The sequence below is a fragment of the Geotrypetes seraphini genome, chromosome 6 (assembly GCF_902459505.1).
Source record: "Geotrypetes seraphini chromosome 6, aGeoSer1.1, whole genome shotgun sequence".
In the NCBI taxonomy this organism is placed as follows: Eukaryota; Metazoa; Chordata; class Amphibia; order Gymnophiona; family Dermophiidae; genus Geotrypetes; species Geotrypetes seraphini.
The window spans coordinates 157,667,484-157,684,837 of record NC_047089.1 but is presented as its reverse complement, the minus strand read 5'-3'; the positions used below and the strand labels follow the sequence as shown (position 1 = coordinate 157,684,837).

The following is a 17,354-nucleotide window of genomic DNA, read 5'->3' as shown; positions in this document are numbered from 1 at the left end:
TACTAAACCGTAATTGCGGTTTTTAGCACAGAGAGCTGTGCTAAATGCCCCCCGCACTGCTCCCAATGCTCATAGGCTCCCTGGGTTTAGTAAAAGGAGGCCATAGTGCAAAATATAGACAGCAGATATAAATTTGGACACATTTTGATCACTAGATTTAAAATAAAATCATTTTTCCTACCTTTGCTGTCTGGTGATTTCATGAGTCACTGGTTGCACTTCCTTCTTCTGACTGTAAATCCAATATTTCTTTCTTTCTGCCTCCTGCATGCTTCCTCTGCTTCAGACATCATTCCATTCCCCAACCAACATCTCTCTCTGTCCCTCCATTAGTCCAACTTTTTCTTCCTCTCTCCCTGCCTCCCTTTCTTTCTTTCTTTCTGTTTTTCTTTCTCTCTCCCTGCCCCCTTTCATTCTGTCTTTCTCTCTCCCTGCCCCTTTTCATTCTTTCTTTCTGTCTGTCTTTCTCTCTCCCTGCCCCCTTTCTTTCTTTGTCTTTCTCACTTTCACTGCCCCCTTTCTTTCTCTCTCCCTGCCCCCCTTTCTGTCTTTCTTTCTCTCTCCCTGCCCCCTTTCTTTCTGTCTGTCTTTCTCTCTCCCTGCCCCCACAAAGCTACTGCTGCCGATTTCTCCCTGCTTCCCCGATGCCAAGTCAGGTGCGTACAAGTGCCGGGCCCACAAGTCTTCCCCCGATATCAATTCTGCCGTCGGAGAGGAAGTTCCGGGCCAGCCAGGCAGCAATTGGCTGGCCCGGAACTTCCTCTCCGTCAGAATTGACATGGGCGGGGGGAGAAGGCTGTGGGCCCGGTGCTTGTACGTGCCTAGCCTGACGTTGGGGAAGCAGGGAGAACAGAACGCAAAGGCAACGCGAGTCTATTGCGGAGCCCGGGATGGGCTCCACAATCAACTCACGTTGCCTTTATGATCTACTGGTCGATCACGATTGACCTTTTGGGCACCCCTGGCTTACAGTGTAGTTAAGACACACAGATCAGACAAATAATTTCTTAATACATAACTGCTAATATGTTTAACACAGATCTGGAAATGTAAGGGGGTTTGGATCTAAAAGCTATCTAGAGGACTGATATAGAAAGCTAACATGAGCCTAACCAAGTGGTTACCGTGGGTTGTACACCCTCATTACTTTCCGAGCAATGCAGAGCATGGTTGAGGGTGGGTGTTAACTCACATGGAAAACATTAAAATATATAAAATAAACATTAAAATACATAAAATATATGGCTGAGCCCTGAGAGACCACAAAAGGCATATCAAACCATACAGACTCACAAGTTCACTGGACCACTTGAATTTTTCTTTAAGATAAAAAAAGATCCAAACCATTTTAATATAGTATCTTCTATTCCTATCGATTTTAATATCCACAATAAAATCTTGTAATCCAGGTAATCAAAGGCTTCTGCTATGTCCAACATTGCTAGTAAAAAATAAAAACCTTAAACCCTTATCAAAATTTAAAGTTCTTATATAGAGGGCTGAAAGCAAAAGAGTTTGTGTCATGTTGAGTTTGAAAGCCAAATGGGCAATTAACCAAAATGTCATTCAGATTAATAAAAGGTAAATTAGAAAGGGTCAGGCAAAGACTTCTAAACATCTCTTCAGCTTTCCAGAAGCTTTTCCACTCTGCCGCCATCAATGATATCACCCATCCTTTGAGGAAATTATTTTACTTTATTTCTTACCGTGTTGCAAGTTTATGGCAGACAACGCCAGTGTCCGTTATAACTTCACTCAGCCTCAGTTCTAGATGCACCTTGCCCTTTAAAACACAATGACAAAAGCTCCATGTGAAAATCAGGAGTGCAAGAAAACATTTTCATTTAGTTCAGTTTAATATTTGTTGTTGTTTTGTGAGTCTGGCTTTGTTTTAGTGTGTGTTATTTTGTTATAGCATGTTATAACACATAGTAATGAAAAACTGCAACAGAACAAAACTCAGTGAAATGAAAATGTACATCTCTAGTGGAAACTACAGCATGCACAATCAACAATCACATTAAAATAACAAAGAGGTATGCATTTTTCTGCAATATAAACAGATAGAAGGAAACACTAAGGGCCTGATTCTCCAAAGTGCGTCCCGATTTTAGGCAGCTGTAGGCGTCCTACAGCTGTCTAATCAGCCAATCGGGATGCACATTTTTAAAAAAAAATGCTCCCCAGGCAGGCCGCCTATATTGAAGGCGAGGCCCGCAAGACACCTAGGCCCTGATTCTGTATAGGACGCCCGGGAGTGGTGTCCTATTCAGAATCGGCCTACACTAAACCCCGATTCTGTAACCGGCGTCCATGTTACAGACGCTGGTTAGAGAATCGGGTTAGATTAGACACGCCCGCTACACTTATCGCGGCAAGGGATCTCTCTGCCGCTATAAGTATAGCGGGCCGCGGCCCCCTGACCGATCGCTGGCAGGAGGGTGCACAAACCCTCCTGCCAGAAGATGCCCCCCCCCGACACTACCAACCGCCCCCCCCCGACACTACCAACCGCCCCCCCCCGACATTACCGATCTCCCTCCCACGCCGACACTACCGATCACTGGCAGGAGGGTGCCCAATCCCTCCTGCCCGAAGACGCACCCTCCCCCTCCCCCCGGCGCTAACAACCCCCAAACCTCCATCCCACCAAACTAACCTTTTCTTAAGGCCAGACGGTTCTTGCCCGTCCAGCTAGCAGGCCTGCCTCATCGAATTAAGGCGGGCCCGCCCTTTCCTGGCCCATCCCGCCGAAGCCTAAGGCCTGATTGGCCCAGGCTCTGGAAGCCTGGGCCAATCAGGCCTTAGGCATAGCGGTTCCGCCCATCCCCACTTAATCTAAGGCCTGATTGGCTGGGATGGGCTGGGAAGGGGCGGGCCCGCCTCATTTCGACGAGGCAGGCCTGCTGGCTGGACGGGCAAGAACTGTCTGGCCTTAAGAAAAGGTTAGTTTGGTGGGGTGGAGGTTTAGGGGTTGTTAGCGCCAGGGGGGGAGGGTGCGTCTTCGGGCAGGAGGGATTGGGCACCCTCCTGCCAGCGATCGATATTGTCGGGGGGGGGGCATCTTCTGGCAGGAGGGTTTGGGCACCCTCCTGCCAGCGATCGATATTGTCGGGGGGGGGGAGGGGGAGGGTGCTTCTAAGGGCAGGAGGGATTGGGCACCCTCCAGCCAGCGATCGGACAGGCCGCGGCTCGCTATACTTATAGCGGCAGAGAGATCCCTTGCTGCAATAAGTATAGCGGCCGCATCTACTTACAATGTAGAACAGCATTTTGCTGGCCTACATTTTAGCATTTCTCCTCTACTAGGGAGATGTGTAGGGCCGCCTAGGTTCGCCTAAGGCCCGCCTAAGGCCCTTAGGCGAGCTTAGGCATCTTGCGGGTCTCCCTAGGCTCCCGGAGGCGCCTTCAGGCCTGCCTGGGGAGCATTTTTTTAAAAAACGTGCATCCCGATTGGCTGATTAGACAGCTGTAGGACTCCTACAGCTGCCTAAAATCGGGACGCACTTTGGAGAATCAGGCCCTAAGGGCCCAATTCTAAAAACAGTATCCTGTGTTAGGTGGCAGTAGGTGCCCTATCATCACTTAACTTAATTTAGTTGGTTTAATTGGCGCACTAATTGGCTGTGCTAATTAAAAACCAATTAAATACCATTAAAAAATGGAGATGCCTCCAAAAAGAGTGCCATTATCACGCCTACGGAAGCGCCTTACGACACTTAACATCACTGTAGGCATGGTTAATGCCAGAAGTAGCAATAGGCATCGTAAGGCGCCTACATGGATGCAATACTCGTGAAAGGTAGGCGCAAGAAATATAGGCCTTGAAAACTCTGGCCTACATTTCTGGCGCCTACCTTTCATATAGCCACGATTCTGTAAATGGCTCAAGTTGTGTGATTGACATGCGATCCGTGGCCATTTTAAGGTTAAGCCATCAATAATAGTGCCTAAAAGCCTTTGGGGAGAGGGTCATAACATACATTCTGAAATAGCACTGGTTACCACCACAGAAAGGCTTGCTAAAGGGTAAAAACACACACAAAAAAACCCCATCTAACCTGTGGTGTTCATCTCTCAGACAGAGAATTCACACTGTGACAACCAAGCTTGCTAAAGAGTTAAAAAAACAAAAACAAAACCCAACCCAACCTATGGTTCATCTCTCAGACAGAGAATTCATACTGTGAAAACCAAGCTTGATAGAAGGCGCTTAAAATTGGGGAAACCCCTACTAATGAAAGAAGGCTGATAATGCTGAAGTCAAATCACAAGCTGTGTACTGATGACGCCATCCCCGTCAACCGCCTGCCCTGTGTACTGATGATGTCATCAATACACAGAAGGCCCCAGCAAGAAGGCCGTGAAGCAGCCTGTGAGTGCTGCTGGCCTGACGCTCCTCTCCCGTAAGGTATTTATAGTCACGGTTGGTGGGGATTGGTTGGGAGGGAAGGATGATCAGCGGGGGTTCGGCGGTTCGGCTGTGGGGCGGGGAAAGAGCGGCTGCCTATGACTAGGGCTTATTTTCGGGGGTAGGGCTTATATTAAGACCTACCCCAAAAATCATGCTAGGGCTTATTTTCGGGGTAGGTCTTATTTTCGGGGAAACACGACAATATTCAAGTATTGTGCTCTTACTATTGTTGAAATATTTTCCATAGGAATGGCCAATATTTCAACAGATATAATAGGACATTTTGGAAAATTTAAGTCTCAAATTATTCTTCCTTAATTGATTCTCGAAACTTTCTATATTCCATGTTATAAACGATCGCTCTTTAATTAGTTCTAATTCCAAACTATTCATTTCCTTGATCTTATCTTCTTGCTTCTCCAATTTTTAATTTAAAATTAGATAACAACAAACCCTGTTGCTCCAACTTGGAGAAAATAGTCCCATAGTCAGTATTGAGTACTGAAACACTCAACTTAAGGTTTGAATCCATAATAGATATAACTTGCCACAGCACTTCCATATCTATTTTTTCTGTTTTTTTCAACTCCCCAAACTTCATGATATTCCCTCCCGAAGCGCTCCTTGCCTCTCCTGTAGTGTGGAGTAAAGGTTGGTAATTATCAGCTGCACTTTCTTCATATGAGTCTAGTGCAGCCATCCTTTCTAAGCTGAACTCTGTGATTCCCTCTCGGGGTAACAGTTCTCCAGTTACTCCCTCCACCGAAATGCTTCTGGGTTGGGGAGGAACCAGTCTTTGCTCTGGGCTCAACAAGACCCGGTTTGGTTCTGCACTGAGATCCACCAAAAGACTTGGGTTATCCACTGGGTGAGTAAATGCTCCGACAATTATTGTCTGTACCATTCGCTGTGGAACTACTACTGTCGCTGGAGGGTGAGGGTGGGAGGCTCCTTTCTTCTTCCCCATATTCGTTGTTGGGGAGAGAAATTACAAGCGCTGGGACTAACAAATGGACGGAGCAACCAGCTAGGCGTGTACTTTCGACACCATCTTGACCTCGTAATGTACCTCAAAATATTTTTAAGGTAAGTTCTTACTCACTAACATGCTCTGCCTCCCCCCTTCAAAGAATTCAACATCATCAGAGACAGAGACGCGGCAGAGGAAATCAGGGAAGTAGAAGGCCGCAAAGCAGCGTGTTTAGAGTGCTGCGGATGCTGCTGGAGCTGGGAGGTTTGTCAGTCGTCTCGCGGCGGGAGAGTCAGTGGGGTTGGCTGCATGGCAGCGGTAGTGGCGGGGAAAGATGGAAACATGCTGCTCAAGGGTTATACTGCACAGGGGGATGGGAGGGAGGCAGGCTTCGGAGGGTGGGGGTGGGACAAAGTCTGGAAGGCAGTGAGGGGAACATAGAAAGGAGGCACTCTGGGCACTAAGGACATAGGGAGGGGCACTAAGGACATAGGAGGCACTGAGGGCACTAAGGACATGGGAAGGAGGCACTGGGGCACTAAGGACACGGGAAGGAGGCACTGGGGGCACTAAGGACACAGGACAGAGACAATGGGCACTAAGAACACAGGACGGAGACAATGAGGCACTAAGGACACAGGACGGAGGCACTGTGGGCAATAAGGACATGGGAAAGAGGCACTGGGGGCACTATGGACACAGGACGGAGGCACTGGGGACACTAAGGATATGGGAAGGAGGCACTGGGGCCACTAAGGACATAGGAAGGGGCACTGAGGGCACTAAGGACATAGGAGGCACTGAGGGCACTAAGGACATAGGAAGGGGCACTAAGGACATAGGAAGGAGGCACTGAGGGCACTAAGGACATAGGAAGAGGGCACTGAGGGTACTAAGGACATAGGATAGGATCTACTCTAGCACCCGTTAATGTAACGGGCTTAAACACTAGTAGATTTTATAAAAGCTTTGGCTCTCTATTGGTGTAGCCTCTAATGGAATTTTTTAATAGCATTAAGGAGAGGGATACGTTGCCTTGGTCATGGCGTTTAGCAGGAATCACTCTGATTTTGAAGCTGGGTAAAGACCCCACTCACTGTGCTTCCTATCATCCCATCTCACTACTCGGGACTGACTCTAAAATATTCACTGGCATTTTAGCACAATGATTACAATGTGTTATGGGGAAATTAGTGAAAGACGATCAGGCAGGTTTCATTCAAGATAGGCAAACCTTTGATAATATTAGAAGGGCTCTCCATGTTGTCAACTTGGCGACTGCTCTGATTTTAGGGGTGGATATAGAAAAGGCCTTTGACTGGGTCTCTTGGCCTTACCTGTTTAGGACATTGTCCTCTTTGGGGATCACTGGTCAGTTTTTAGCCTGGACAAGGATGCTTTATGTGAAACCCTTGGCAGCGCTTAAAGTGAATGGGGAATATTGTGCAGAGTTTGAGTTGGCTAAAGGAACAAGACAGGGGTGTGTCTTGTCACCACTTTTTTCTTTATATAATGCAAATTTTCGTGAGGATTTGGATAGATGGGAGCGCATGCCAATCTCTTGGTTAGGTAGAGTGCATGCTATTAAATTGACGGTTTTGCTTAGATTTCTCTATTTTCGGCCTTGCCCACTATGCTTCCTAAGTATTTTTCTGCCACCCTACATTGCAGAATCTTCTCCTTTATTTGGAGGTGCAGGTCCCCGCGGATTCAAAAAGCAATGTTATTCCAGTTGTGAGATAGTAAAATTGGGGAACCCCTATCCCACCCCTATTATTATCTGGCTGTGCAGCTTAGATACCCGATTGCTTGGCAGAAGGAAATACACAAAACCTGGGTTCAAATGGAGGTCTGGTTTCTGGGGGATATTCCTTTAAGACTTCTTCTGTCTTGTCCCGAGTTGGATTTGAGATATTACTCCCCGTGTTAATCCTTTGCTAGGAGTACTTTTACGCCTCTGGTCCTCTTTTAGGAACCGATTATTTCATGGTAGGATTTATTTTGACCAAACACCAGTGGTAGTGGCAGAGGAGTTTCTCCCTGGCAAAAGACTCTAGATATAGAATATGGGAGGCAGGGGGTTTAGCTACTTTGGGACAATTTTTGGTGGAGGGTAAACTGATTCCAGTGTCACGCATGCAGGAAGAATATGGCCTTACAGTGGCAGAAATTTTTCAATACAATCAAGTAACTGATTTTATCAAGAGAAAGGCCATGTCGGACCTCCTTCGAGTTAATCCAGCCTGGGATAAACTATGGGTGGAGTCTAGTGGGAGAGGCTATATTTCTTGCATATACCACATGCTGGTGTATCATGATCAACCGCCAATGCATTATTTTGCCCATTGGGAGGCTCTGTTACAGCAAACACACCAGCGCAGTACTGTAGAAGATTACATTGTGCTCTTTACTTAAAAGTTTCAATAGCAAGCAATATGGTTGAAAATAGCTTCAAATTACTGTATCAGTGGTATTATACCCCACTAAGTTTACATAGGATTAATTCTAGCATCTCTGATAGGTGTTGGTGACAGTGTGGAGACCAAGGGTCCTTTTAACATATTTGGTGGACCTATCCTAAGGCGGGCTTATTGGGATATGGTTTTTTCTCTATTGCTGGATATCTGTGGGGTGATCATTGAAAAACATATGGGATGTGCGTTATTAAACATGAAACCTGCTGGGGTGCCCTCCAAGTTTTATAAAATGATAGTGACTATGGTTACAGCTGCTCATTTAGTGTTGGCAGATGCATGGCGTCAGGCCTCAACTCCGTCTCAGGTGCAGGTGGTGCAGAAAATTGATTTTGTCTAAGCTGACAGCCATGAAACATCATAGCCTGGGTCGGCTACTGGCACAATGGAAACCATATATTATTTTGAGTGAAACACGAGAACACTGCACATAATTTTACCCATGGCTTTTGGGCTACACGGAACCTCGGGGTGGGGGAGGGGGGAGAATCCTGTATTCTCTTTTTGAGTTTGACAGCTTTGTTTCAAAGAGTTATGTTATAACTGTTTTCTGCTATACATATCACTTGTTGGTTTTGAAAAAGTTTTCAAATTTTCAATAAAGAAAAAAAAAAAAAGTATTTCCTTAGATTACTCCTGAGCCTATCACCTCTTAACCTTATTCTATGCCCTCTTACTCTGGAGTTTCCTTTCAATTAAAAGAGACTTGCCTCGTGTATTTATGCCACAAAGATATTTAGATGTCTCTTATCAAATTTCCTCTCTCCTGCCTTTCCTCCAAAGTAATCAATCCGTTTTTTTCAAAGTGTAACACACTAATAACTCCTAAAAATAGGCTAATGCTAGATTGAGTCTATCTCTACAAAAGATTTCATTGGAGACTATGGATCTCAAGTGCCCGCAGCTATTTGCCATTAGAACCAGTCTTGGCTAATAGCCTATATGCGGGCTATCATCGGTCCAAGTGTCTCTTTTTAATTTTTAATTTTTATTTTGCCTCTATGGGCTCATCTTAAAATAATGTTTGTGTAAATTATGTGTGTTTAAATATATAAATATACTTTCACCCCTTTTTTTTTATAGGACTTTTATTTATAAGGTTTAGTATTTAGCTCGGGTGTAGTTCTCTACCCGGCCATCCAGAAGTGATACGACGGAAGATCTCCGTTTCGCTCTAACCTTATAAAAAGAGCTGCTTCAGGAAATTGATATTTTGTGATTGCATATACTATAAAAAAAGGAAAAAGTATAAATTATACATATCTAAATGATTTATATTTTTTTTGTTAAGACCAACTTATTCTTGCTATAAGTGGAAGCTCTAGGGGACCGCCCTGAAGTTCCTTATTTCCATTTAATTTAACTCGATTCTATTGCATTTCATTTCATATTATACATTTTGTAATGCCTTAGAATTTTTTAAAATATATATATGCATATGAAATTTTTGGAGAGTGGCTGACTATTTAATTAATCAGAAAATTTTTGGAGAGTGGCTGACTATTTATTACATTACATTACAGATTTCTATTCCGCTTGTGCCTTGCGGTTCTAAGCGGATTACAAATTAGGAGACTGGACAATTTCAGGAATATTACAGTACATAGAATCAGGAATGTATCAAGTTACAATTGTTAGTCTGGAAGTTTCCAGGAGAAATTTAGAGCACGTAGTAGATAAATAGTAGGTTGATGAAGTGAGTTGTACAATGTTTAGGTATTTATTGAATCAGACAACTCATATAAATGAGGGCTATTACCGGAACACACTTTTAATGGTGATAATCTTAAAACCTTTCAAAGAGATCATTTAAAACTTCCTTATTAAAGTAAAAGCCTTCCCATCGCTACTATCTGCTCACCTTTTTATGCTGCCTCAGCATGTTCAGTCCATTAGAGTAAGCTTTCTGAAACGCAAACGCCTAAGCACTCTGCATTCTGATTTTAAAGGCTTTTGTACGTCATTTCCGGTGAATATTCACTGGAAATGATATTGTCCTTACGTTCTAGCGTTATTCTAAATGAAATGGTTATGAAATAAATTGTAAGATTCTATATGTGTATATTTCTTTCATCTGATTTAATTATTCAAACATACTTTTTGAATGAATTTTAAATAAATCTTAGATAGATGTTTAAAACTCAATAGGGTCCAATCTTCTATATGTCAAATATACTATATGATCTGCAATGAATGTATTGACCTCTGTCTTGTATTACTAACCTGTATTTTACCTCTTATTCAGTCTGTTGTTAAAAGAAGATCTGCCAATTCGCTGTCATGTTTAATCCCTTAGGTTGTAAGCACTGTAAGCAATCTATCCATTTTTTTTTCCCTATCCCCCCCTTATTGATTCTGGAATTTTATCAATAATCATACAGCGTAACTGTTCAAAGGAATGGTTATATGTCAAGCAATGTGTTACTAAAAGTGCTTCTTTTCTTTTCAAATGAAGATAAGATTTATGTTCCGTCCTATGGAATTTAAATTGTCTAGTTTTTTTTCCAATATTAATTTTTGAACATGGACATTTAACCTCAGGGCGGTCCCCTAGAGCTTTCACTTATAACAAGAATGATTTTCTTCAAAGTATACATATTGAGATTTTAAGTCTGTCCCCATATGCCTTAAAAAGTTTACCATTAACCATTTTAGTTGCCTTCCTCTGGACTGACTCCATCCTGTTTATATCTTTTTGAAAGTGTGATCTCCAGAATTGTACTCAATATTCTAAATGAAGTCTCACTAGAGTCTTATACAGGGGCATCAATATCTCCTTTTTCCTACTGGCCATTCCTCTCTCTATGCACCCAAGCATCCTTCAGCTTTTGCCATCAACTTTTCAACCTGTTTGGCCACCTTAAGATCATAACATACTATCAAAGTTCCGCTCCTCTTTTTTGCACAAAAATTCTTCACCCCCTAAACTGTACCATTCCCTCGGGTTTCTGCAGCTCAAATGCATAACCTTGTAGGCCTGTTAAATGACATTATTTGTATCTTGTCTGCCTTTGATGTGGCAACAAAAGTCTTGTCTGCTGCTCAAGCATCTTATTGTTACTGCAACAGATTCATCCATTGTTGATGGCATCAAGGAGTATTTCCAACATTTAATTGACACTTGTTTTCCTGTTCATCCACTACACAGTGTAGGTTCTCTTCTGCACCCATGTCTGAAAGACAATCCAATATCTTCCTAGATGATGTAGAAACATAGGCATCTGAATCTTTGGGAAAGCTGTACCAAAACCAGATCAAAATGGAAGGCTCTATTCGTGATTTATAAACAGTTGTACAGAATATTGTCCCTTTTTATACTTTAATAAAAATATTTAAATATAAAATCATAAGCCTGTGTCTAGAAGTCGTATTTTGAATAGTTGATTATATTTCTTGATGTCTTACAAATAGGTCTAGCACACTATGTTTATCCTTCCAGAGAAGGTGTTGGGGACTCCGTACCTGGGGGGAGGGGGAGGTGAGAATTTTTCATCAAAATTGTTTCTGGAGCCCGGTTTCGCTGGCTGAAATTTTGTTATCTGTGTTTTATTGCTGGCTCTAATAAAAATCATTTAAACATATAAAATCATAAATGTTCGAGATTTGTGCAAATGAGGACAAAGTTCACAGGGATGGGGCAGGGATGCACATTGCGATTGCTAAGTAAATAAAATCTAAACACCATAGATTCTATGGGTTAATTTTTTAGAGAGTCATTTACCAATTGTTTAGTAACTTAAGTAATGGGGCCTTGTAGTAGGTAATGCAAGTTACCATAAGAACATAAGAATTGCCACTGCTGGGTCAGACCAGTGGTCCATTGTGCCCAGCTGTCCGCTCACGTGGCAGCCCTTAGGTCAAAGACCAGTGCCCTGAGACTAGCCTTACCTGCGTTCTGGTTCAGCAGGAACTTGTCTAACTTTGTCTTGAATCCCTGGAGGGTGTTTTCCCCTATAACAGCCTCCGGAAGAGCGTTCCAGTTTTCTACTACTCTCTGGGTAAAGAACTTCCTTACGTTTGTACAGAATCTATCCCCTTTTAACTTTAGAGAGTGCCCTCTCGTTCTCTCTACCTTGGAGAGGGTGAACAACCTGTCTTTATCTACTACGTCTATTCCCTTCATTACCTTGAATGTTTCGATCATGTCCCCTCTCAGTCTCCTCTTTTCAAGGGAGAAGAGACCCAGTTTCTCTAATCTCTCACTGTACTGCAACTCCTCCAGCCCCTTAACCATTTTAGTCATTCTTCTCTGGACCCTTTTGAGTAGTACTGTGTCCTTCTTCATGTACGGCAACCAGTGCTGGACGCAGTATTCCAGGTGAGAGCGTACCATGGGCTGGTACAGCGGCATGATATCCTTCTCCGATCTGTTCGTGATTCTCCTTCTTAATCATTCTGTTTGCCCTTTTCACCGCCGCCACACATTGCGTGGGCGGCTTCATTTACTTGTCGAACAGTACTCCCAAGTCTCTTTCCAGGGGGGTCTCTCCAAGTACTGCACTGAACATCCTGATTTCATGTATAAGATTTTTGTTACCGACATGCATCACCTTACACTTATCCATGTTAAACCTCATTTGCTATGTCACGGCCCATTTCTCGAGCGTGTTTATATTACGTTGCAGGTCTTCGCAATCCTCCTACGTCTTCACTACTCTGAATAACTTCGTATGGTCTGCAAATTTAATCACCAGATGATAATCTTTAGTAAGTGCTCATTTATAATCTTTTGCTGTTAAAGAAAAATGCAACTAAAGACAATGTAAGGCTTCAGAGCGGACTAGAGAAATTTCTCACACAGAGAATCCCATGTTACAAAGTCTCATTACTCATTTCCTGATGTTTTTATGGAAAAAATGGTTGGCAAGCTCACAGAACAATGAACTCTGCCTTTAAAGAGAGACTGAGCAGGAATTTCTTATGTGCTCACAGTCCTATTTTTGGTCTTAAAAAAAAAGGTTTCAGCATTCAGCAGCCCTCTCTCTTGAGAACAGAATTTCTCTGACTCAGGAGCTTAACTGAGCTGTGGCTTTGGAAGCAAGCTTTGCTTTTTCCATTGGGAGCTGGCAGTCTGCAAAGGGAGTGTTGCTAATGGGGCAAAACTGGTTCCTTAAAATTCTGAAATGTTTGGGGCAATACATCTCCTTTACAAACTGGCTTCAAATGCTACAGAGGTTTTGTGAGTAGTGGGAGGAGGACATTTTCATGACACTGGACTGAGGGGTAAATGAGAGTGAATAAAATTCCAGTTATGGAAGGGTTGATCATTCTTCTTTAGGAGTACAGGGGCTCAAGGAGATCACCCAGGCTCAAAGGAGTTGGTCCTGACTGCAGAGCAATTACATTATTTACGCAGGTTCTTATTTTCTACAAATACCAGCAGTTCATTGCGGATTACAGTAACAGAGTCAGCGACATGTCACCCTGGAATTATATAGCCAATTCCATCACATTTAGCCAAACAGCTGACTAAAGATCTCTTTAAACAGTCTTCAACAGCTTTTTTAAATTCAAGTAATTTTGTTAAATGGAAAAAGGTCCACTTTTTTTTGTGCTGGTGGAGGAATTTGTATCACCGCAGATTCCAGAGAGCTTCAGAAATTATCAGAAGGGCTCAGAGAAAAAAAGGGCAAAAAAGAAAAGGGCAAGTATTTACCAAGGGAGTTGCAGTCAAGCTTTTGCATACTGTAATTCAGGTCACAGAAAATAAAGACAGCTGAAGGATCCCTGAAAAGACTTAAAGGAATGTCTCTCTTGATCTGTTTTGGAATCTTATCCATATGAACCTGTCTTGTTTGGAATCAATCTAGCAATATTTCCCCAGCAAAGACTTATTATTTTTGAACAGTCAAGTCAGCCTGGACAACTGAAGTACGAGAGCTGTAACAGATCTAAAGAAGAGCCCTGAAAGAGTATCTTTTCCTTGCCCAACACAACTCTAGATATATAGGTGGTGGATTAGTAACATTTATCTACTCAGTAACCCTGAGCTACAGAAACATGAATAGGATCCACGCTATTTATATTTCTTTAGTCTCTGTCTGTAATATGATGTCACACTAAGTAGCCATAACAGTGATAAATGTCAGGAATGAATGTGGGCATATGTTGAACCTTTGCCCACAGATATAAGGGCAAGGCTTCAACATGTGCTCATTGAGTACCTTCTGCAATAGTATATCACATTACATTAGTATTTATGGATTGCTAATATGCCCCAGGAGGAGTTCAATGTGATTTACAATTTAGAAGAGCCTAGCCATATCCAGGGATTACATTATTTCTGTAGGATTCATGACATAAATAACTTGGTTTGGGTTCATGTATGCGTATGATTTATTTATATATTTCTATACCAGACAATTCAAAGTTCTTGGCAGTTCACAAGAGAACATACATAATAAATCAAACATAGACAAAATATATGGCATATGATTTGGAGCTAAGATTGTCTATATCTGGTGCTGTAGTCTTGATATAGTCCATTCTCAGTAGTATGGTTCATGAACTGCAAAATCACAAATAAAAAAACAGAGAGTCTATGAGAAATAGAGGTTAGGTTCCAGCAGTACATCTTCGGTCTCAAGACCATGGAAAGTGAACAGTGAATACTATAGGGAGAATGGAGTTAGGTTCCTGCATGGGACAAAAGCCTCTGCCCCCAAACCAAGATATTCCCCCCCCCCATCAGCACACCTCCCCCTGACAAGAATAGGAGCATTCCCCCTCCCTCCATGAACAAACACCACCAACCCCTCCTCCGCAACCAGAGGAAGGACCCCAGGCCAACCTTGTTTCCCTGGTGGTCTAGCAAGGCGTTGGGGCAGGAGCAATTTCCATTTGCTCCTGCCCATGCTCTTTCAGCGATGAAAATGGCTACCAAGACTTCCAGCAACAGTCTAGCAAGGTTTGAGCCTTTAACTAGCCACTGGAATTCTCACAGCCATTTTCATCACTGAAAATGCATGGGCAGGAGCGAGTGGGAATCGCTCCTGCTCCAATGCGCCGCTAGACCATCAGGGAAACAAGGTCGGTCTGGGGTCATTCCTCTTGGTCCAAGAGGGGGGTTTAGTGGTGTCTGTTCGGAGAGGAAGGGGGAATGCTGCCTATTCTTGTTAGGGGGCATGCTGATTGTGGGACAAAGTTTCACGGTATTGGGGGTGGGGGGCACCAGTCTGCAAATATGTAAACACAGCAGCGCAAATGGGGAATATTGGTTGCATCTGATGAAACTACAGATACATGAATTTGCACATCACGAATGAGCAGATAATGAGAACTGACTGTATTATAGGTTCTGGTATGGGCATCTCTTTCCAAGTTTGTAGGGAGCTTGGTTATCTATTAAGATAGGAGATGTGGTGTGTCTTGTTTGGTTTCTGGTGGTTGTGGCCTGTTTGTAGAAGAGGAGTAAGGTATTTTCCAAATAGATAGGTTTTTAGGCCATTACGAATGTTTTGGTAGGAGGGTGTGTTCCTTAATTGTACTGGTAAAGGATGCCACCATTTTGTTGCCAGGTATGGGAACATAAGAATAGCCTTACTGGATCAGACTAATGGTCCATCTAAGCCCAGTATCCTGTCTTCACAGAGGCCAAACCAAGTCACAAGTACTTGGCAATAACCCAAATAGTAGCAGCATTCCATGCCACTGATCCAGGGCAAGCAATGGCTTCTCCCATGTATGTCTCAACAGCAGACTATTTCCTCCAGGAACTTGTCCAAACCTTTTTTAAAACCAGCTATATTAACCGCTCTTACCACATCCTCTGGCCATGCATTTCAGAGCTTAACTATTCTCTGAGTGAAAAAATATTTCCTCGCATTGGTTTTAAAAGTATTACTCTGTAACTTCATTGAGTGTCCCCTAGACTTTGTAAATCTTGATGCAGTATATATTAAAAAAAAAAATCAATCCACTTGTATCCATTCTACACCACTCAGGATTTTGAGGACATCAATCATTTCTCCCCTCAATCATCTCTTTTCCAAGCTGAAGTTATCCTAATTCTAGATAATAATATTCTTCTTCTATATTTATGTATTATATTTGCATTATTGTAAACCGAGTTAGGAACCTTTTGGTTGAAGACCCGGTCTATAAAATTAAGCTTTAGTTTAGCTTAGTTCCATCCTCTTTATCATCTTGGTCACTCTTCTTTGAATCTTTTCTAATGCCAATATATATTTTTTGAGATAAGGAGACCAGAAATTAATGCAAAACTCAAGGTGAAGCCACAACATTGAGCGATACAGAGGCATTATAACATTTTTAGTCTTCTTTACCATCCCTTTTCTAATAATTTCTAGCATCTTGTTTGCTTTCTTGGCTACCACCACACATTGGGTGGAAGGTTTCAGTGTATTGTCCACGATGACACCTGGATCTTTTTCTTGAGCGCTGACCCCCAAGGTGATCCCTAGCATCCGGTAACTATGAATTGGATTATTCTTCCCAATATGCATCACTTTGCATTTGTCCACATTAATTTCATCTGCCATTTGGATGCCCAGTCTTCCAATTTCCTGAGGTCTGCCTGCAATTTTTCATAGTCTGCATGCGTTTTAACAACTTTGAACAGTTTAGTGTCATCTGCATATTTAATCACCTCACTCATAGTTCTAATTTCCAAATCATTTGGAAGTTAAATAGCACAGGTACCATCACTATTTACCCTCCTCCATTGAGAAAAATTGCCATTTAACCCTACCCTTTGTTTTCTGTCTGACAACAAATTCTTAATCCACAATTAAACATTGCCTCCTATCACATGACTCTTTAATTTCCTCAGGAGCCTCTCATGAGGAACTTTTGTCATAAGCTTTCTGGAAATCTAGATATACTACATTAACTGGCTCGCCTTTATCCATATGTTTATTCACATCTTCAAAGAAGTCAAGTAAATTGTTGAGGCAAGACCTCCTTGGGCTTAATCCATGCTGATAGGCAATACACCACTCAGCAATTCTCCAGTATTTCAGATAAACACTCACTTTTTGCTCTCCAATCTCCAACACAACCAAATGGCTCATGGGTCAAAAACAATTTGTTGCTCACCTTATTTGCTTTAAAAGCAGGTCTAAATCTGGGTGTGTTTCAGGACACCCAAATGAATCATTTGCTATCTGATGCCAGAGGAGGGGTGGGATAACAGCAGAGGGAACGTGTTGCAGAGGCCAATGGCAGCCTGCTAAGATCACTACAGCACCGGCGATCCTCTGCAGGCTGCCGAAATTAGATGATAGACCGGGAAGTCAGGGATAAAGCTGGAGGATGCTAGAAATAAGGAGGAAATATGCAGGCCTTCGGGGGGGAGAAACATAGAAACATAGAGTATGATGGCAGAAGGGCCGGCAGCCCAACAAGTTTGCCCACTCAAGAATCCTCCCTCCTTTGAGAAACCATCTTTTAAGCATAACTCTGTAGCAACCCCACCTGCCTGTCCCATCGACTCTTGAAGCCGAGCACGCTACTGGCCTTGACCACCTGTCGTGGA

General features: G+C 42.8%; 1 protein-coding gene across 1 annotated transcript in view; it reads right to left on the bottom strand.

Annotated features, from left to right (window-relative positions):
- RASA3 (RAS p21 protein activator 3) overlaps positions 1–17,354 on the bottom strand; it is a 501,637-nt gene that overhangs the window by 179,075 nt on the left and 305,208 nt on the right. The window contains exon 5 of the mRNA XM_033949099.1: positions 1,707–1,783. Coding sequence (XP_033804990.1) covers positions 1,707–1,783 — 77 coding nt within the window. The remainder of the gene's footprint in view (positions 1–1,706; positions 1,784–17,354) is intronic.